The sequence below is a fragment of the Gastrolobium bilobum genome, unplaced genomic scaffold (genome assembly GCF_033153095.1).
Source record: "Gastrolobium bilobum isolate Gb01-03AN ecotype WA unplaced genomic scaffold, APGP_CSIRO_Gbil_v1 utg21897, whole genome shotgun sequence".
NCBI lineage: Eukaryota > Viridiplantae > Streptophyta > Magnoliopsida > Fabales > Fabaceae > Gastrolobium > Gastrolobium bilobum.
Genome location: NW_026900159.1, coordinates 81,900 through 104,501, shown reverse-complemented (window position 1 = coordinate 104,501; position 22,602 = coordinate 81,900). Strand labels below are relative to the sequence as shown.

Below are 22,602 nucleotides of genomic sequence, written 5' to 3'. Positions count from 1 at the left end.
GAAACGAGACAGAAAAAATAAATAAATATAGATGTTAATTTTTGAGTGGAAGAATTACGGTGATCCTGAAACATATTAAAAAATTTCGTGAAATTTATCCTGTGGTGGGTGATTTTTTTATTTTTTTTTGGTAAATATGGTGGGTGATTTTTTAACTATATTTTACTTTACTATTTTATTATAAAAACAAATTGTTTTGAGGGTTCTGATTCTATTAAGAAAAATTGTAAGAAAATCATGATTTCATAAGAAGTTGTGTATTTAAGTTTTTTAAATGTTATATTTAATAGTAAATTTAATAATACAGTGTCATCATTGGTTTATATAGTTGACATTGTCATGCATGTTTGTCAATTAATTTTACGAAGCGATTTATTAATATGATGATGGAGGAGAATAATTTTCTTTTACGGTAAACATAATTATGTGTGGAATTCATTTATTTATAAAAAATAAAAATTGAATTGTGCAGAAATTGATATTGTAGGAAAGAGAATTACTTTTTTTTTTAGACATATTCCAATTGCTTCATCATTTTGTGAATTGAGACTAGTTCAATTTGAGACGTGTAAACTTTAAACTATTTCCAAAGACTATACTAATATATATAGAATATGAATTATAGATAGATAAGGTGCTATTAAGGAGTGTTCTAAGGGAAGTAATTAGAAACATTAAGTATTCAATTATTTTAATTATCAAAAAAATATTATTTATAAATTACATGATCATTTAATAAAATAGGAAGGGTTATATTTACAATTTTTTTGTTTACAAACTACATTATGTACTCCCGGGAGAACACTATATTCTCTCCGAGAATACCTAGTGTAATTTGTAAATATTTGTAAACGAATCCTTCCTCAAATAAAATTACATATCAATTTATATATATATAATAGTGAAAACTGAATAGATAACTTAATAGAAACTACCAATCAGAATGTTTTAATCAACCGATCATATAAGATTTAATGGTGTATAGTTGCCTCTCTGGTGTAAACTTAATTAGTCACATCCCTTACATGAGAGAGAGAGAGAGAGAGAGAGGAGAAGGATAAACAGTGAATCATTAAATATCATGCTAATGGCGTGATCAGTTGTTGAATATCTCGTCTTATACTAGAGCAATTGGCGCTGACTATTTTATTAAATCTAATGCATCTTTCCAAATGATATAAAAAGTCATGCTAACAAGTTACAATATTAGAGTATGGAAAATATGCCACTAGAAGCTTATGAGCTATTATCAGACGGGGATGAAGATTTGGGCCTAGGCCACGATTTTTCACCAAAAAATAAAATAAAATAAAATACAAAACTTGTTGACTAAAATTGTTTATCACAACCAAAGAAACATGTAACAGTTATACAAAAAAAAAAAAAAAAAACATGTAACATACCCCCTGACCTCATAGTAGTTTCCCTCTTAATCTTATATGTGAAAAAAAAAAAATGTATTAAGCCTCTTTTTTCCTTAGTTTGAAACCATTTTGTAGAATTTTAGTCATTAATCACTTTGAAACATGAAATGGCAGCACAATTGGAACTCTGCAATATTTTCCACGAACGATAGAAGTGGTTGTGGGTTAGATTGATTGGTTCACCCTTTTTCTTGACCTTCCCAGCTTCATCTCTCTTTTTTTAACTTGTTTTCTTGAATAGATTTAATATATCTATGGATTTAGTGTTTGTTATTTTTTTTTTTTTTTTTTTTTTTTGGTACATAGTGTTTGTTATTTTAAATAACACAATTTTGTATTATTTTGAATGAAACTACGTTGTTTTGATGTGTTTTGTCATTTTTTCTAATTTATAAAAAAGTTCTCTTTTTCTGCAGTTACTGCAGTAAGCCTAATACGACATCATTTTGGAGCTGAAATCATAGTGTTTTTGTAATTTTAATTTATTTCAGGGTTATTATAGTCTTTATAACTATAATTTTCTCATCTTTCAATCTCAAAATAATATCGTTTTGGAAGTAAATGCAGATAACTTATTTATATTAATTGTACAAATATTTTTTTATTTATAAAATTAAAAATAAAAAGAAAACAGAAGAGAGAAAATATAAAAAATACCAAAACTACGTAATTTCATTAAAATGAGATAATTTTAAGTCATTTAAAATGTTTTTCTTGATATCTAAACCCTCGTGAAGAGTAAAACCTTAATGTATTGACGCAGACGTTGTTACGATCCTAGGAACACAAATTCATTAGTCAAAAAGTAAATAATAATTGTGTAAGTGCAATCCCACTCTGAACATCGTTGTTTTTAAGTTCTAGATTCTAGAAGCTGCCCTTGATGATCACATTTAAGAATTTAAAAGAATAGTCCCATTGTCGGTTTGCTAATATATGATTTTGACATCCTAACAACAATAATCCAGAGGAGCTTTACCTACCTAACATTGGGAAAATATCAATTAGACCCTAAAATACTTGACAATACACAAAGCACTTTTTTTTCTTATTGTTATAATAAGACAGATGTATGCAATATAACCCGTTAAATAATTAAAAGAAAACCTTTGATGTGTGGCCACAACAGATTTGATAATGGAATTGTTGGTTTAGCACTAATGGAATTATGTTAGATCCCTTCATTCCTCAACCTTGTTGGTGAATGTACATCAACTGCTAAACACAAAAATATGTGGACGGCAAGGGATGCAAGATGTAGATACATACATATTTGTAGAGGGGGTTTAATTAGTGTAACATTGAAGTCAACAGGTTGGCAAGTTTCTTGGCCTTTAATTAATTGATCAAGATATATATGAAAATAATTATGTATAATCACAATATTAAAAAGTAACTACAAATAAAATAAAAATCATTCATTCATATCGTATAACTCTAGCATCCACATTTAAGGTCTAGAAGTCAAGGAATCTCCCTACAAGTTCTATTCCAAGGTAGTAGGTGAAAGTATGTACTATAAATTTTCTTAGCTTTCACATATTTTTTTCCCTGCAGCATCAATCATTCCAATTCTTATGTCGTCTTTCTCATTTTTTAGATTCAAAAGCAAAAGGTAGCTTGTGAAAAAAAAAAAAGAGACATTACACATATATACCAATTTTAGATGACTCCTAAAAAGATTACATGGAAGTCTGTTACCTTGATCTTAAGTTGTTACAAGGTTAAGGAGGAATCAGAGAAACAGGTTTTAAAACAAGGTTCTTTTCAGAGGCTATGCCTATCGGATGTAAGCAATTCAAGCTCAACTCAGGCCATGGAAGATCTTTCAATTTCCCTTGCTGGCTCAAAACTTCATACATTCACCCTTGAGGAGCTAAGAGAAGCAACACATAATTTCTCATGGAGTAATATGCTTGGTGAAGGTGGGTTTGGACCTGTTTACAAGGGTTTTTTTGATGACACACTTAGGCCTGGTTTGAAGGCTCAGACTGTGGCTGTGAAACGATTGGACTTGGATGGCTTGCAAGGTCATAGGGAGTGGCTGGTTAGCTTTCTGAAGTGCCCTTTTTAACTTATTAAGAATAGCTTGTTCACCCCCATTTCTTTGTTAGTCACAAATCAATATAAGATTACAGATTTCCTTGTCAAAATACTACAATTGTGAATGAATATCTAATGGAACACCAATATCTGAAAACTGTTATTCTTTGGACATATTTTCTTTTCTAGGCAGAGATTATATTTCTTGGACAGCTAAGGCATCCACATCTTGTTAAGTTAATTGGGTACTGTTATGAGGCTGAACACAGGCTTTTGGTTTATGAATACATGGCAAGAGGCAGCTTGGAGAATCAACTTTTCAAAAGTATGTTGCTTTTCTTTCTTCTAATCATCTACTTTTCTCATCACTCTTTCCCCAAAAAAGACAGGAATGAAATTGAGTAGAAAGTCACAATCTTTTGGGTTACATAGAGAACCAAGGTCATTTATTTCTGTATTTCTGATTATATAAGCAGTAAGTCAGTAACTCCCTCAAAGACAAACCTGATTACAAGATCGAGATATATGATGATCAATGATTTGGATCTTCTATTATATACTATAAAGAACACCTAATTGTTTCAAATATTATTTGTTTTCTTTGGACTCTGATGAAAAATTGCATGATAGTTGTGGATTATATTGACTAATTAGAATCCCTCATACTAACACAAGAATTTGGAAATTAACTTCTTACCATATGCTTCTTTTTGTTCTAATACAAGCAGAATACTCTGCTGCCATGCCATGGTCAACCAGAATGAAAATTGCATTGGGAGCGGCTAAGGGCTTAGCCTTCCTTCACGAAGCAGATAAGCCTGTAATATACAGGGATTTCAAAGCTTCAAACATCTTACTAGATTCTGTAAGTTCTCTTCTATGCCCTCTCTATTCTCTTCACATATATATCTCTACATCTGCTGAAGAATCATATTGCATAATCTCCTATATCATCTTCCTAGTGGCCATAACTTGGATTCTTTTTTTTTTTTTTATCTCTCTCCAAATCTAGGATTTCACAGCTAAACTCTCAGATTTCGGTCTAGCTAAGGATGCCCCTGAAGGGGAAGACACGCATGTAACAACACGCATAATGGGAACACAAGGCTATGCTGCTCCTGAGTACATCATGACAGGTATAAACTACCATTTATATATGCTAACCAAGTTTCTAGTATGATGGCACCTAAAATGTAAAAAGGGCTTCAGGGTCACACTATTCCATTCCAAGAGTATGTTACAATCCTCAATAAGAACTTATAGTATTACAGTTTGCATATCCCTTCCTTCAAAAGAACTTGGGCCTTTCAATGGAATTGCTTCAATTTTTACTAGTTTTTTGTATTACTAGAAACTAGTCTTGAGAACCCAATAATATTCTTTTTCTTCAAGTTACAGCTTCACTTTAATCACTGGGATACTTGAAGCTAACTAAGTCATGGCCATATTATAGGTCACCTCACAACCAAGAGTGATGTGTATAGCTATGGAGTGGTTCTGTTGGAATTGCTGACAGGAAAACGGGTAGTGGATAAGTCCTTCCAGTTAAATAGAGGGAAGAGCTTGGTGGAATGGGCAAGGCCTTTGTTGAGAGATCAAAGAAAGCTGCATAGTATCATAGACCGTAGATTGGAAGGGCAATTTCCTATGAAAGGAGCCATGAAGGTTGCTATGTTGGCTTTTAAATGCTTGAGTCACCACCCAAATCCAAGGCCGGCTATGAGTGATGTGATGAAGATTTTGGAACCACTTCAGGACTTTGACGATGTTTTCATTGGACCATTTGTTTATGTTGCCGTAAGTGAAAATGAAGACAAAGATAAAATATAGCAGATACCAGAAGGGACAAAAACAAAAGTCATGTGTTTCTTATATATATATCATTTTGAATGGGACCGCTTGATCTTCACAATTATATATATATATATATCTGTGGCCAGAAATGTAGAGCTGCAGCAAGAATGATGTTTCAGGTGGAATAAGTACTACTACTACTACTACCACATCGGAACCCAAGTTGTCAGAAGTGTTAATTGGGGTTTCTAAGGTTTGATGATGTTGTACACAACAATGCACAAGCACTTGAAGAGAGTGTTTGTTCTGGTGTTACTACTTATATATATATACCTTGTTTGAATTAGTGTGAAACATTATTTAAAATAGACAAAGTGCATTTATTAAAATTATTATTGAGTTGTATTTGAACATGACTTTGGATTTCAAATTATAGTTTAGTGAAAGTGAATTTTTTATTTTTCATTAGGTCAAATCAATACTTGTAAATTGTAATCAAAATAGTTTACAAAATTTAGATTGAGTTAGTAATATTCATGAACAGTCATCTTTATCATGGTTGAAAGGGCTTGGTCAAGTAATTTTACAGCTTTCATTATCAAGCGTTATACAATGAGGACAGAGAATCTACTCACAATTCTGTTATTTACAGACCAAAAAATATCTATCAAATTTATACAAAATTATTAATTAACAAGATATACAATTTGGTTAATAAATTATTATTCCGTTAACCGATTTATATATCTTACTAACTAAAATTTGAGTCATAGTTTACTAGCGTAAGAAAAGAAACTATACACTACATGGTATGCAAGCGATGAAGTTTGACGGTTATAATGTAAATACATAGATATAACTCTTACGGAAATATATCTTTTCAGCCACTGCAAAAGACATTGATCCGTACAACAGTCACATACTTCTCAAGATAGTATTCTGAAAAGAATGGGTCAACTGCAAATAACTTTTCTGCAGCAACAGGAGATTAATAGAACCCTAGCTCTTATCTCTTTAAGGTTATATCATATGTTTCTCAATTGCCCTCATTAATTTTTTTAATACGTCCGCATGAAATTTTCTTGACATAAAAAATATCAGTCATTGACCCTTCAATATAATTTGTGATTTAGTAACAAAGGTTTAGTTAAATATATATTGGCCTTTGTGCATAAAAGAATAAAAATAAATAACAAATTGGCGTAATTCAATTCGTTGGAAAGTAACTGCAGGCTGTGAACAATTCATTTTTGCACGACAACTATGGTATCAAAGAATATCTCAACAAAGTTCTTGAGGGGAGAAAATGCTTGTGCGTGCGTTACTTTTGTATTTTATGTATGATTCCTTATATTGCTTAACTGGAATCCAATAATGTCGCAAAACAACTGCAATGGACAAGCACTAAGCCAATATCATTTATAATATATAAGTGTTGTTAATTATTGCTAAGCTTCGTATCGCTCTCGAACTTAAATTTTCTGATGGCATCGTATTTTCTATTCTTGTTCGTTAAACATGCATGCACATCAAGAAAATTCATGCCAATTAAAAGAAGGAAAACATTCATACAAAAAGAAATGGGTGCATTTAATATGGATCACACACACACAAATACTTACGCCATTCTTATATTACTTTTTTCAAAGATAATAAAATAAAAATAAAAACATATTCTAACACGTATTCGTTTTACCTTTTTTACATGAATTTTTTTTTTTATTTTAAAAATGGTATATCTTTGATAGGATTAATATTTCTATGCATAAGTGTCTGAGACTCATATAACATCTCGTTCATGACGGGTTTGTTATTATTAATATAAGTATTAAAAGCAGCATAATTACTAGTAAATAGGAAGCTACTCTTGTAAATATCACATATACTCTTAGGTAGTGTTTGGTTGAGTTTTTGGTAGAGATGTCTATCTATTTGAGTTTGGGAATTGATGTTGTTTATGTTTGGTTGAGGGTTTCTAAAAATTTGCCTATCAATCTCTTTTGCCTAGCAATTGAGAATCAAGTGCAAAAAGGCACAAAATGCACCATGGAAATTTACCAACTTGAACATGGTATTATATATATAGCTGGGCAAGTGAGAAAAATGTGATAAAAATGATGACAATGTTATCTCTTTTAACTCAATTTTTTCGGTAAATTTTTTTTCCACCCAAATAACATTTTTTACATTTTCCTACCAAACTCACTTTCCAACCATTTTTCTATCAATCACATTTCCCTAATATTCAAAAATTTTCTCCTTAACCAAACACCCCGTTAGGTAAATAAGTGAACTAATTTTTTTCTGATTACAGATGGTAATAAACATTACTCATCTCATTTTTATTCAAGGTAATAACTATTTTAAATTATTCCTTTTACACTTACAGGACTTAACCTCTTCTCAAATTATAATTTATGGTTATTTATGTTTGGACATCCACTCATGATGGGAGAAATTAGCTACCTCCCTTAGGGTCTCGTACCCTTAAACATCAATTAATAGCAATATAGAGCGCATAAGTCCTTCCATTGAAAAAGAATCCAAGGGCACGAACTCTATTGTCATTTTTTGGTATTGAACATCCCTCACCATACTTAAAACTGGTACTACATGAGTTTACTATTAATACTCATCTTTTACTATGTAAAACTAGACATCTTGACCTTTCCAATGACATGTTATAAGCCTCAATTGTATATGTGCAACTCAAGTTACGCATGTCGCAAGCCAACTATTTCAAACTGAACTTCTGAAAACAGGGCAGCGACTTCAGCATTAAACTAGGATTAATCCACTTAACCAATGACTCTAAGATTTCATAGTGTTATATCCCTATGTATTAGCTTCACAAAAGTCCAAATCTCATTCAATTTGGAATCCTATATCTCAAGTTATACGCGTTTTATTGTGCTAAGTGTAATTTGTACTCATACATGTGACGTTCCCATTTGTCGTTCCCGCATATACATGGGTCGTTCCCTTATACATGGTTCGTTCCCCCATACATGGGTTGTTCCCGGTACTTGGGACATTCTCGTCCTATAACATAAGACCTTCTCGTTCAGTAAACATGAGACGTTCTCATCCCTTGCTAGCAGAACAACTCTTCAGTCATTTTAGCTTTTTCTGGAAGCTTCGGTTCTACCCAAATTGGGAACGTTTTGCTACCAGAAAATTCTGAAACTTAGAGACAAAAAAATATACTCTTGGGCTTTAAAATGGTATATAATATACCTCGTTTTATTAAGGAACAAAGGAGATATGGATGTTCTAAGTCGACCCTAGTTGTCAAAATAAAAATTGATAGCACTTGGTTGTATCATAATGGTTAGGGATGCTTCCCAAACTTAATACCACCTGCTTGACAAATTATAAATTCTCATACATGATTAATATGGCGTAACAATCCATTGCCTAGGCTTTCTCATACATGTCATATCTCAAAATAATACATAAACATAATTATTTAGATCATTTGATAAAAGAAATACAAATACATAAGTTGCATAAACCTATACATGTTCCTCTAATAAATGTTCCTAGATTTATCCTAAATGGCATAGACACTCTTTATGCTCTCCACAAAATATCATCATGTCATATATATCAAAATGACAATCATATGTCTCATGTCAGGCAATAATCTATATCCTGACCTCTTGCCACGAGATACACCAATATCATCAGTCTTAGTACATGAAATATGGTCTCCACATGGGATGCGATAACAATCTCAGTAAACTAGAAGACCTTGGAGGATCCCTCCACCCCTAAGTTCACTTCAGATGCAAAAACAGTAAGCAGATATAACATAACACACACACACACACACACAGATATATATATATATATATATATGGGGCAGGATCATCTTACACCGGTGTAAGAATAATAAGTCTTACACCAAATCTTAACCGTTGATTTTTTGCATCTAACAGTTAAGATTTAGTAGGTCTCACTCATTAATTAATTTTTAATTCCCAATAAATCTCAACCGTTAGATGCACGGAAATCAATGGTTAAGATTTGGTGTAAGATTTATTATTCTTACACCGTGTAAGTTGATCCTACCCCTATATATATCAATGTAATGTATAACGATCTCAATCAAACAATTCCTCAGGACCATCAGCCATCACCGAAGTGTTCAAATAACACTTTCAAGAGAAAACGCACAAGGGATTCACATCTCTTATATGACATTTGTAAGAGAACACACACAAAGGAATTCACATCTCTTAAGTTTTACCCACTTAGTATTGCATCCACATGACTTTGGTACAAAGGGATGTTATCAAAAAGTTATTTGGTAGGTCAAAATATTCTCAGGAATGTTGGGTTAATTTTTTTGATGCTATATTTGGTTGATTGTAAAATATTAATTTTACAAAATAGCGCCCATCTTCAACCTGAGACTGTGTGAGAGAAAGAGCAAATAAAACGTTGTCGTTTTCATTGTCATGCAAAGCAATAATAGGGCACCTCACTAAGAGAGCTAGCAATCTGAATAAACAGTAACAGTCAGAGTAGTAGAATTGATGTGAGCCACTTAATAGATTAGTTGGGAAACATCTCATTGTTTCAGAATGGAAAAGAAAAAAGTTAGGAGGTTTATAATATGGGAAAAGTGTTTGTCGTTTTAAATCACATAAAGTTATGTCATTTTAAGAGAGAGATAGACACATAATAATTTTTTATTTAAATTTTAAATTAAAAAAACCACTCACTTTCTCTCTTCCATGATTTTCATTTTCTGTGTCTTTCTCTCTCCTAAAATGACATAACTTATGTCATTTAAAATGACAAACACCAAGCCCTTATAATATATCAAATCAAACAATATTGGAAACAGTTTTCTAGAACTGTTCAGAGCAAATGAATGAAAAACAAATAAAATCAAGTGAAGTAGGGTAGTGACACCATCGGACATCCAACAAAGAATGCAGGTGTTGATGAACAATAGCAGTAGCAGTCTTCGATACTCAACCATCTCACAAAAGTTGTTCCTACCCAGAAAGCTAAAATCGATTTGCAGTCAGCCTTTTTTGCCAAGTTCTAATTTTTCTAAAGATTTTGTGGGCTTATACAGCTCCAATGGCCAAATCGGATACTAGTTGTTGCCTTTCAACTTACCAAAAAGAAGAAGAAAAGAATCAGGTTAACAATGAAGAAGAATTCAAAATGGAGATCCTTCGTTGTTGTGTTTTCATTGAGGTTAATTATGTCCAAAAAAATTATCAAATATTCTTATCCCATGGGATTCTCAAAATACCACCCATTTGATGGTATTTTAAGATGAATTTTTTTTCATAAACATGACTCCCGGGAATTCGACTTTTTATGGAAAAAATTTACTATTTCTTATACCAAATGTGGGGAAAGTAACATTCTCAATCCCATTTTTCCAAGATTCTAAAATTTTTCTTTCTACAAAACAATCCCTAATAGCAACTAATCACGAACGAGAATTTTATTATTAAAGGTGTTTACAAATTAATTTTGATGCATTTCAATGAGAAAAATTATTTGATCTAATTTCATTAGTTCTTACAAGTTTATTATGAAATTAGTCTTATTATAAATTTAAATATGTTCTAGCTTAATTTAAATTGGATTAAATTTGTTCGGTTTTGTTTTTTTAGTAGATAAATTTAAAGGAAAAATATTTATCATTTTAAAAAATAAAAATTTGGGTCCTATTAGATGAAATTATTATATTTTGATAGATATTTAATGATTTTTTTCTATCTTTTCTCTCCTCCACAAAATTAGAATGAGAGAAAAATTAAGAGTATTATGGTTTATGGATAAGTGAGAAGGTAAGAAACTAACAAAAAAAATAACAACCAAATCAACGTATATGGGTGTGCATGACAACCTCCCTGGAATCAATTTTTTTTTTTTAATTTTTGTTCTCAGGAACATAAATGGATAGAAAATTCGTTTGATAAAATCGGTTTTTTTTTCTCGGGATAAACCAATTTAATTTTTGTGCTGGGAAATAGAAAAAGAATCAAAAAAATGTTACTTTTTTATTCGCAGGCAAAAAATAAGAAACATTTATCTCTCTCCACCTCTATCATCATCACCACCACTACCATCATCCCGACACGACTACTGCCACCATCATCGTCGCTGTCGTCGTACCACCATTGCTGTCGTCACCATCATCACCACGGCCTCCACCCATCACTACCATCATGCCACTGTCACCACTACCGCCACCATCATCGTCACCACCACCCCCACCAATCACCATAACCATTATCGCAGGCACTGTCACCGCCACCATCACCGCCATTGTCACCAACCACGACTACCATCATTGTAGCCACTGCCGTCACCGCCATCACCATCACCACCTCACCGCCACCACCGCCACCAACCTCCACCATCATCGTCACAGTCATTGTCGTCATCATCACCACCGCCGCCGCAACCACTGCCGCCATCACCGCACCACTGCCACCATCACCACTGCCACCGTCACCGTCACCACCGCCATCGCAGCCACTGCCATCACCACCACCACCACTACCATGCCACTGCCACTATTGCCGCCACTGCCACTATTTCCGCCACTACCACCACCACCACCATCATCGTCACAACCACTGCTGTCACCACCACCACCACCATCGCTATCACTACCATCGCCACCACCACTATGCCACCATCATCGCCACTGCCATCATCACCACCACCACCACCATGCCACTGCCACTATTGTCGCCACTATCACCACCACCGCCACTATCACCACCACCACCATCATCGTCACAACCACTGCTGTCACCACCACCACCATCGCTATCACTACCACCGCCACCATCATCGCCATCATTACCATCACCACCGCCATCACCACCACCACCACCATCGTCGCAACTACTGCTGTCACCACTGCCGCTGCCACCACTATTACCACCACCATCACCGCAGCCATTGCCGTCACCATCACCACCACGCCGCCATCACCATCTCCACCATTACCACCACAGCTGCGGTAGTCACTGTCGTCACCACCACCACTGCCGCCGTCACCACCATTTAGAAAGGAAAATGATGATTCGAAAACTTTTTATATTTATTTAATAGGAATTATTTTTTATTATATTATTGGTTGTGTTATCAAACACAATTCTCATTCTCGGAATAAAAATAGAACATGTTATCAAACACATCTTTTTCTCAGAAACTGTTTCAAGGCACATAAATAGAAAAAAATTATTTCTTTTCGAAAACAGTGCCAAAGAATAAAATGGTTGTCATGCACACCCTATATACATGTGTTGAATTATCTTTGAGTTAAATTAGTTCTCAAAACTATATACAAAAATCCTTGAATTAAATTAGTTCTGGGTTTTATATTGGTTATGTTACAAGAATGCACGATGCATTTCCTCCACAAACAAAAAAAATGTGAAACAAGGATTGAGAAATAAAAATTCATGGGTTCCACACTTTTTTTGTTTGTGCATAAAATGTATTGTGCATTCCTATAATATAAAACCTATATAAGAATCCATCTAATTAAGCTACTATGATCGGTTTAATTATAAGAGATTTGGATATGTCTTATGTTATATATTCAATTCCCATCATTTTATCCAAAAAGAAATCCAACTAATTAAACTATGAGAAATGTTTTTCTCAAGTTACATAAAAAAATTTATCTCATGTCAGAGACACATCGCAATCCGAGCCAACATTTTTTTTCTTTTTCCTTTTTTTTAACCGTGGGAACAACCCAATTATGTAGATAATACTATCTCATGTAACATGAGAAAAGCATTGCCCTTAAATTATTTAATTTTTTCGATTTTGAGATTAGATGGTTCATGAACACTACATCATACTTGATATTCTTATTTTACAAAAAAACAAAAAATTTGAAAGAAAAAAAAAAAACGGTTCCAGTTTCGCCTTTGTTTTTCCCTTCCCGATCTTCCGTGAGTTCGAACTAAGAATCAACAAGGTGATCGGCGATCGCGAACTAGTTCTGTGTAATGGCGACCTCCGTTGCAGTCACAGGCGCTCTAACGGCGCACGATCGCGGGATTCTTACGGCAGTGAACGTCGGAGCGTCGAGCCTGTCGTTGGCTGGGTCCAGCTTCATTGTACTCTGCTACCTTCTCTTCAAGGAGCTCCGCAAGTTCTCCTTCAAGCTCGTTTTCTACCTCGCCCTCTCCGTATGCTTCCTATTCTTTCTTTTTTTTCCATGCTTTCTTCATCAGATCTAAAACCCTGCTTATCCTCTCTGTATTTTGTTTACATTGCTTCGAATTCTTGTTTCCTCAATTTAACTCTTCGCTAAAACACTTTGTTGTTGTTGTTTTTTTTATATCTAATGTACTTAGCATATAGTTGATACTTCTCATTGACGTAATCACTAGATTTGGTTTTCGAACCAATGACCATAAAACAACTATTTTGAGCTTTTTTCAGTTTGGTATTCACTATGCCGAAGATAGGTTTAAACATATTTAACTTCTTATTCTAATGTGCACTAAAAAATTGGGAGTCTAATGCTCAAGAATCTTAGCTTAAGTTCAACCAAGTTCATTTGAGGACTGCTTGATCCTGGGATTGAATCTCAGAGTGAGACTGTTTTGCCTTCACTTTAGCCTAACTTCCATTCACCAAAAAATAATAATTAGGAGTGTAAATATATGCCGTGTGAACTAGTAATTACGGGAAGCTTCTCCGTGCAATATATATGTTAGTTATTACCAGATGGTTATTGACTTCTAGGGTTAGCAAAATGGTTCGACCTGGCCCAACCCGGCTCTACCCGCATGCAATCCGAAAAAAACGAGTTGGGTTAGGGTTGGCTCGAAAAAAAAAACGAGCCAGAAAATCCAACTCAACCCTACTCGAGCCGGGTTAGGGTTGGCTCAAAAATATGGCTCGTGGGTTGGCTTGAAAAAATAGCTCGTGAGTTGGCTCGAAAATTGGCTCACGGGTTGACTCGTTTTCAGCCTATTTGAATGAACCTGTAGTATTAATGCATGAGCTATGTGGCTTCCATCAGCTTAAACAAAGGGTTACAAAATGAGAAATAAAAGCAAAATATTCTAGTTTCGAATTTTCTTCACAACAAATTTGTACCAACATCAAGAAACAATCAGAACCACTTGCTACCAAGTGGGTAAGATATTTGAACCAAATAGAACCAGCACAGCCTAACAATATAAAAATGGCAGGGATGTGAAAAGATTAGGGACTTAGGTTTAGAGAAGTAAGAAAGACGATGATAACATGTGTGAGTTTTGTCCATTTTTGTATATTATATTTTTTATTTTTATTAAAAACAAAAAAAAACTCAACCCTCGAGCTGGCTCGTTTGACCCGCGGGTTGGCTCTTTTTTTTTGAGTTGGCTCGGGTTGGGTTGGCAGCTCATTTTTGCCAACCCAACCCGGGTCATTTTTACGGGTTGGCTCATTTTTTCCAACCCTAAAGACTTCCATAACAATTGTAAAAACTACATTTTGTTGATGGAAAATTGTTAGTAAATAACTTTTGTTATCTTTCTTGTTTTTTTTCCTTTAGCCACTTTAATTTTTATTTGTAATGCTGTTTTACAATTGAGATGTAGGTCCTTTGTCATTTCAGGAACCATACATATCTGTTCCTTTGTATTGGTTTTCCCTTGTTTTCTTCTTCTGAGCCATAATGCTCTTTTATGACGTTTTTGCCGATTGCAGGATATGCTTTGCAGTTTCTTCAGAATTGTAGGGTATACCTGCTAGATCAAGGGCAATCTTCTTCAAATGTATGTATCAACTGAAGTTGTTCATCATGTGATTGATATAAGTCTCATTTTGATACAGGGACCCATCCAAAGGTTTCTTTTGTTATGCTCAGGGCTATAGCACACATTTCTTTTGTGTGGCATCTTTCCTGTGGACTACAACAATTGCTTTTACCCTGCACCGTACTGTTGTAAAACACAAAACAGATGTTGAAGATTTGGAGGCCATGTTTCACTTGTATGTCTGGGGTATGCATTTATAGATGAATCAGCATTTAATATTTTAGCTTTGAGAAATGGCCTACTTTGCAATGATCTTCACGTCTTGTAACTTCCTAATCCCATGACTTTTAAATTGAAAATGAATTTTTAGAGCAAATTAATGCCGATGGAATGGCTTCAGTTTTGTACCAATAGTTGGATTTCCAACTTCAGTCTTAATCTCAACTGTTCCATTAGCAACTTGCATTGTGGAGAGCTCATTTGATGTAGTTTTTACTTTTGATAGGTACCTCCCTAGTTATGACAGTTATGCGCTCCTTTGGTAATGACCATAGACATCCTGGTGCATGGTGTTGGACTCAAACAGGTCGCACAGGGAAGGTAAGCAGTAGTAGTATTGTCTTTATATATTCCTGAAAATTTCTGTAAAAAAAATTTCTCCCCTTGTTTCTTTTGTTTTACATATGGTTTGCAATAGGTTCGAATCCAGGAAACAACCTCTTTGTAAAAAATATAAAGATAAAGCTCTCCCTCGTACCTACCCTCACAAGATGGGGTTTTATGCGCAGTGGTTCTTTATTTTCGTATAGTATACAATGGGTTTTTAATTCACTAAAAGAGGCACCTGTAATGCAGGGAAGTTTTCTCCCCTTTTCAATCTAAACATTAATGTAAATTGACTTGAAATTGACTTTTTTAAGGCATGGAAGTTTTCTTCCATAACTGTAGGAGGGGTCAAGTTGTGGCAATTTGTGATTAATTTGTAATGATGATTTGTCCCCCCTTTTAGGTTATAGTAAAAATAAAATATTAGTCTTTTCAGGAAAAGTAACAAAGACTCCAAGGGGGGAATCCCCTTCCTATAATGGTGTAGATATCCGAATTACATGTTTTAGTGTCAACTCCTTTTTTTTTTATATCTGTATAATTTGACATCCTATAAATGCAAATGGATTGGAAATGAATTTAAGGACTTGGTTTCCTATGAGAAGAATATATTCCATGTTGCAATTCTTTATTCTTCAAAATCAAATATGTACTTATTAATATGAAAAGCAGCTAAAGTTAACAGCTGAGAAAAATCCATGCAAGAAATGTTTACAGACAGTTAAAAATTCTATACAGCATTATATCCACATTTTTGTTAAGGGACTAGGATGCTCCTCATTATGGCATTATCCAAAAGAAGCTTGTGATGGTAATTGTAAAGAACCAATTCAACCCAAAAGCTTAAGCTTTTGGGTGAGGCTACATTAATGGTTTTATATATCTCAACAGTAATGAATATTAGAAAGAAAGCAGATTAACAACGGACACCTCCCAATTTTCTGCAAGTTTGGATTGCATATCTATTGTGTTTATATATGTATTTTGTCATCAGGATAGTCTAGGTCTGCTAATTTTTCTTCTTTTTTCCTGTCCTCTGAAAGAAGGTTCCTTTTTCTATGCAGGCGGTTCATTTTGTAACATTTTACATGCCACTCTGGGGAGCTATTTTATATAATGGGTTTACATACTTGCAAGTCATACGCATGCTGAATAATGCAACCCGTGTATGTATCTAGTTTTGCTTTTTCTTTTTCAAACAGAGAATGAATTAGGCACTTTTTGAGACCTTATTTCTTGTTTCTTGGCAAATTTCAGATGGCGGTTGGTATGTCAGGCCAAGCTCATGTCTCAGATGCAAGAGACAACATGAGGGTATTTTATACTTTTATTGTTTACAAGATTTGAAATATAAAGATCCGTACACACAGATTAGGAATACCCCTCCCCCCTCCCTCTTCCCTCAAAAAAAAAAAAACCCACGAGAAAAGCTTTTAGTTGTACCTAGCTACTCTCATCTAGTCATCGTTTGTGTGTATTTTATATTTTAAGTTCGGTCATGTGGCTTATTAGTTGTATTCTATTTTTTGTTCAAATGCTGTAGATAGATTAGATATTTCCATTATGTGATTTCTAATGTTTATCCCTTACTTTTTTTGTCATTGATAAAAATTAAAACTAGCACTCTATTATGTGATTTTTAATGTTTACCACTTACTTTTTTTGTTGGGATTTTCATGAGTAAATTTATATCCATGCTTAAACCAATTGCTTAAGATGAAACTATAATTATCTGTTGCATCTACATTCCCATTGAACAATACTTTAGTATTTTCTGTTTTACATTGCAGGCTCTGAATCGCTGGGGATACTATCCCCTAATTCTAATAGGATCATGGGCTTTTGGCACTATTAACCGTATTCATGATTTTTTTGAACCCAGCCATAAGATCTTCTGGCTCTCACTTCTTGATGTTGGAACGGCTGCTCTTATGGTATCAACGAGTATCCATACTATTTTCAGCTTTATTTTCCAGTCACTGAATGTCTGGAAACCCAGCATGGTTGTCATTCATTGATAAATCCTCACTTATAATCTTATGTCAGTTCTACCCATCTCCTTGCTCCCAGTTATGAGCATTTTACTTTCTCCAATAATGAGGCTTAATATGGTGGTAATAACAGATCAAAATGCATTATCTAATTCGAAACCCGGATACATCTAAAATATTTGAGATTTGATAATTTTACACATTCAACTTTATTGGGTGTGAAAATCTGGGTACAACTTGTTCATACTTGTTATTTCAACATATTTGAATAAAAATATAATAATTTATTTGAGCATCATGTGCTTTACACTGCATTACATATATTAGCAAGAATGCAATTCTGATTTTACTCGCTTATAAGAGGTATTTCCCAATGTTTGGTTACCTAACCAGTATCAGTGCAATAAGTTAAATGCTTTTCAAGGTTTTGTAGTGTGATATAATTCCATTTTAAACAGCATGCTCTAATTGGTTGATGATTTTTCTTTGGGGTAATATATGAAAATTAGGAGGTTAATTTTTACAATTTAAACACAAGTAGATGATGCCAAAGTCACAATTGATTTAGAGGACAACATGGCAATTTAAGATTTTTTTTGTGGTCATCCTCACCTCAATTATAGCATGATTGTAAGTTCATCAATACTATGGAAACTTCCCCATTTGCACTGGCACTCTGAAACATTTTTTAACTTGGTTCATCAATACTATGTAAGTTCATCACTTTCCATTTTGCTGGAATCTTCTATGCTTTTCCAGTTTATGTAATTGGCATCCCTTAGTACACATTCGATGTCATGTGAAGAGTGAACATCAAGTGCAACATCGGGAAAAGTACTATTACGGCATCTTGCTAAGGTTCATTACTTTGTCTACTTATTGCAGGGCCTCTTCAACTCAATTGCATATGGCCTCAATTCTTCTGTTCGTCGGGCAGTTTGTGAAAGACTGGAAAAGTGAGTCCTGATTCTATTCTTTCTTCTTTGACAGACTCCAATGAATTTGATCATCTCTACCTTGTTCTTTTGACTTTCTAGGCCAGTCTAATTGTAATATCCTCATCACCTATTGAGTTTAACTTGTGCACTCTCGTGGCCAATCTAATTGTGTTAGCTTTACCGCCTTGCCTTTTTGTGCACTTTGCCTGGCAAAACTTGTATCTTAACACTTACTCAGCCACTCTTGTTCTCTGCCTATTCTCCCAACCTCCTCATCTTCTTCAGGTTACTCAGCCAATCTGGTGGATGTTGTACTATCACATAGAAAAACTATAATTAGGTTACTTGTCATCTTATAGTTTGAGAACTTTATATGCAAGTCTATGGTGCACCCACATTTGGTGCCCCAGTGCAACTCATAACCTAGACTGTTGGATTGCTATTCTCTAAATGGATAGCTATGGATTATGAGGAGGTTTGTATCCTCGGGTGGCCATTCACACAACCTATTTGGTGCTACCGTCACCTCTTCATCACCTTTCATTCAGAATCAATCTTCATCACTGCATAACAAAGGACGAAAATGAAGGTGCGGTGGGAGCAGAAATTAGTGGCTGTGTGACTTGCAACTTAATGCATACCCATTCATTTACACATTTCTTATCCAACAGCCCGTGTTATGTGTTGAACCAGTGCACCCAAATTGTGTGGGTGCCCGTGCACCATAGACTTTAATTTAAATGATAACTTGAAAATTATTAATCTATGAGGTCATTGTTTCCTTTTTCCATCTAAAAAAAATTGAAGTTTATCATTTGTTCAATTTTACCTTCTTTTGATATAATTGCTTCTTTGTTCTTGCTTATTTTAGCACATTTAATTTAACACAAATAACCAAATTTGCTACCTTTTTTTTTTGCCAGGTTCTGGCCTGAGAGATTAAACAGATGGCTACCTAACAATTTTAAGTACAAGAACCTACAGCAAGAAAGTGAACTAGTTCTGTTAAAAACTGAAGATCAGCGATAGTGAATATCCTTCGTACTATATTTTGACATTTTTCATTCTAATTTACTGAGATGCTGCTTAATAGACAACAGAGGATCTGCTGGCAGCCATAATTCCAGGTTATATGTTGCTTTGCTGCATCAGTTAGGTGAATCATTCACACTGAATCTTGTACTGACGAGGATCCTTCTCAAACAATCAGAGGATGTACCAGTTCATCTGGAATTTGTCTTTGGAAGCTGTTATTCTCAAATTGAAGACTACCTGTGACTGCAGAAAGTGCTTTTAATTTTGCCGAAAAGGCTCAACGTCTCTCCCCGTGATTCATCTTTACCCTTGTATTTTTTTGCTAATTTCGGTAATAGAAAGTTTTCTTAATTTTCCTAGTTTTATAGGCTAGGTGCACTTTCAGATTGTTACAAATTGCTAAACAACTTTTCCAGATTTGCTGGGTATTTGTATCACACCTCCGGCAATAAAGGTAATTGACTGTAAAATACATATGTTCAGTACGTTTTCCTTTATTCTTTTTTTGCCCCTTTTGCACCCTTGATTCCTACTATAACTTGTAATAAGCGGACCGAAGGCTATTTAGATTTGATGAAGTTCTCCTGAAGTTGAAGCAAGCCTCCCTCAACAGAGAAGAGGATCTTTAAAACTAGGTGAAATTATAACCACAAATACAAAAGTTAACTTTTCATAGTATTCTAGGATAACAACTACAACAATACATAGATATTTATCAACACAAAATTACATAAACAACAGAAAGGTGAAAAAGAAGAAGAGAACAAGCCCATTCACTATATTATCACAGGAAATGAATTGCAATGCAAAAACAGTTAACTTTTTTCTCAGATCAAACACTCAAGCACATGCACAAGAATTGTCAAGGAAAAGCGCGGCATCTTCGCCTTCAGTCCTGAAGAAGAAGTAACCAAGTGTGAGACCCACCACGATGGCCACAAAGACCCCTCCGTTGAAGGACATGATGGCCAACATCAACAAATACCCAATCGCCGAGTTCACCCCGAACAGAATCGCTTCGGCGAATTTCATCCCTAACCTGGCCTTATCTCCGGCGACATTCCATCGCAGAAGAGGGGTTTGGATCTCCGGCGCCACCGCAGAGGGCCTCTTCTCGCCGGCGATGAGCTTCAGGCGAATCCGGCGATTCTCCAGATACTGGTAGAAAGCGGAAACCACGAGGCACGCGAGTAAACTCAGTGCAAAACTCGTCCATGAATCGGTCTTCCAGGAATCGATTAGAAGGGTCACTTTTTTTCCCCAATAAAAGGTCATGTGCATCATCTTCGCTCTTGAGATTGAGATTTTCCTCGAAATTTCAAGGGACTTATATTTTTGTGTTCCAAAAGTCAGTACGATGAATCGGAAAGTTCCTGATTTTTTGTCTTCCAATTCCAACAACCTATTCCTTCCTTTCTACGTTGTACGCTACCTGTATCTTTTTGTAATTATCCGTTGTCATTATGATTCGGTACGTTGTGAGTTGTGATTATTAATGTTGGTATTTTGGCTTTCGGCGAAAGAAAAAAAAACCGCAATTACGAAAATAGACTTGAGATTGCTACGTGTCTATCCCTTGTTAATGATATGAAAAAAGTGAATGTAAGAAAGAGAACAATATATTTTATAAAAATAATCTTATATTTTCTGTAATATTTCATAATCAATTAAATACAGATTCAGTAAATTTAATTAAATAATTTTAAAAAAATTTGCACTTATCAAATAACTTTATTGTAATATTTTTGAGAAATTAACGTTCTCATATTATTTTCAAAAATCATGTATCTGGAACAAAAATATTTAATCTTTTATTTGCAGATCACCTATATCTTTAATTCTTACAAAATAGATGAATAAATAAAATCTAAAGTAATTATATATATACATATAAAGAAGAATTCGTTTACAAATTGCACTAAATATGATCGGTTATATACTAGTGTATAATCGGTCAGACATAATATAATTTGTAAGAATTTGTAAATATAATCTTCTCTTATATATATATATATATATATATATATATATCATAATAATTCAATAAATTAATTTAATAATTAAAATGTAAAATAATACTTTATTCGAATTTTTTTATTTTAATATTAACTTTATTAGTTACAATTTTTGTAGTCTGATAATTAAAATGTAAAATAATACTTATTCGAATCTTTTTTATTTTAATATTAACTTTATTAGTTACAATTTTTGTAGTATGATATTATTTAAGCCATCTACACATTCATTAATATTAATTAATATATATTTATATTAATAGATAGTATGACAGTAATTAAATAAATAAATAATTTTTAATTAATAAAATAAATAAATTGTTATAAATATCTTTTCAACATTTTTATTATTATATATTAGATATAATTATTTCAAAATCTTATTTACTTAATGGAAAAAATATTTTACCAAAACCCAATGGGTGCAGCTCAGTTGGTAACTTGGCGCTGAGTTAGTGGGATTGGATATGTGTTCGATTCTCGCTGAATGCATTCTTGGGGAGGGAGCTGAACCTTTAGCTATCACTGTTCCCCCGCACTCCGGATTAGTCTCATAGCCGGCTCAAAGAGTCGAAGCTCGTGGGGATACCGGAGGGAACCAACTCGTCTCAAAGAGATAATTAGGGTTGGGTAACTCCAACAAAAAAAAAATATTTTACCAAAACACCTTTCGTTAATTCTTTCAACTCTCAAAATGATATAATTTTAGAGTTGTAGAATATAACTTTATCTAATGTGAAAAAGGAAACGATAAATCCTTTATTTATATTATAAACATTAAAGTACACATAAGATAAACATTTTAATGTTTAATGGAGATTGCAGACCTCATACAATTAGAAGGTTATAATTGTGTCATGTCATAACTCTTGTTGTTAGTTAATGGTAATTGAAGTCATTTGAAGGTATAACGACTGAATAGTGGAATAATCATAGATTAGATGTTAAATATGAAAATTTTGAGTTCAAGATATCAATTAATTTATGGGTTATAT

At 33.9% G+C, this 22,602-nt stretch overlaps 2 protein-coding genes across 2 annotated transcripts; one reads left to right on the top strand and one right to left on the bottom strand.

The window, feature by feature from the left end:
• Positions 1 to 2,991: 2,991 nt before the first annotated feature.
• On the top strand, positions 2,992 to 20,047 carry LOC133295574 (probable serine/threonine-protein kinase PBL12). Its single transcript, XM_061494415.1, has 14 exons — positions 2,992 to 3,471; positions 3,657 to 3,792; positions 4,196 to 4,332; positions 4,480 to 4,603; positions 4,921 to 5,221; positions 13,333 to 13,456; positions 14,973 to 15,004; positions 15,099 to 15,268; positions 15,528 to 15,622; positions 16,693 to 16,794; positions 16,886 to 16,942; positions 17,419 to 17,562; positions 18,505 to 18,575; positions 19,481 to 20,047. Exons 1-14 carry the CDS (start codon positions 3,091 to 3,093, stop codon positions 19,584 to 19,586), a joined length of 1,980 nt encoding a protein of 659 aa, XP_061350399.1. The 5' UTR covers positions 2,992 to 3,090; the 3' UTR covers positions 19,587 to 20,047.
• A 167-nt stretch (positions 20,048 to 20,214) lies between these two features.
• LOC133295579 (copper transporter 5-like) lies at positions 20,215 to 21,060 on the bottom strand. Its single transcript, XM_061494419.1, has one exon. It carries the CDS (start codon positions 20,874 to 20,876, stop codon positions 20,433 to 20,435), a length of 444 nt encoding a protein of 147 aa, XP_061350403.1. The 5' UTR covers positions 20,877 to 21,060; the 3' UTR covers positions 20,215 to 20,432.
• Positions 21,061 to 22,602: the final 1,542 nt, after the last annotated feature.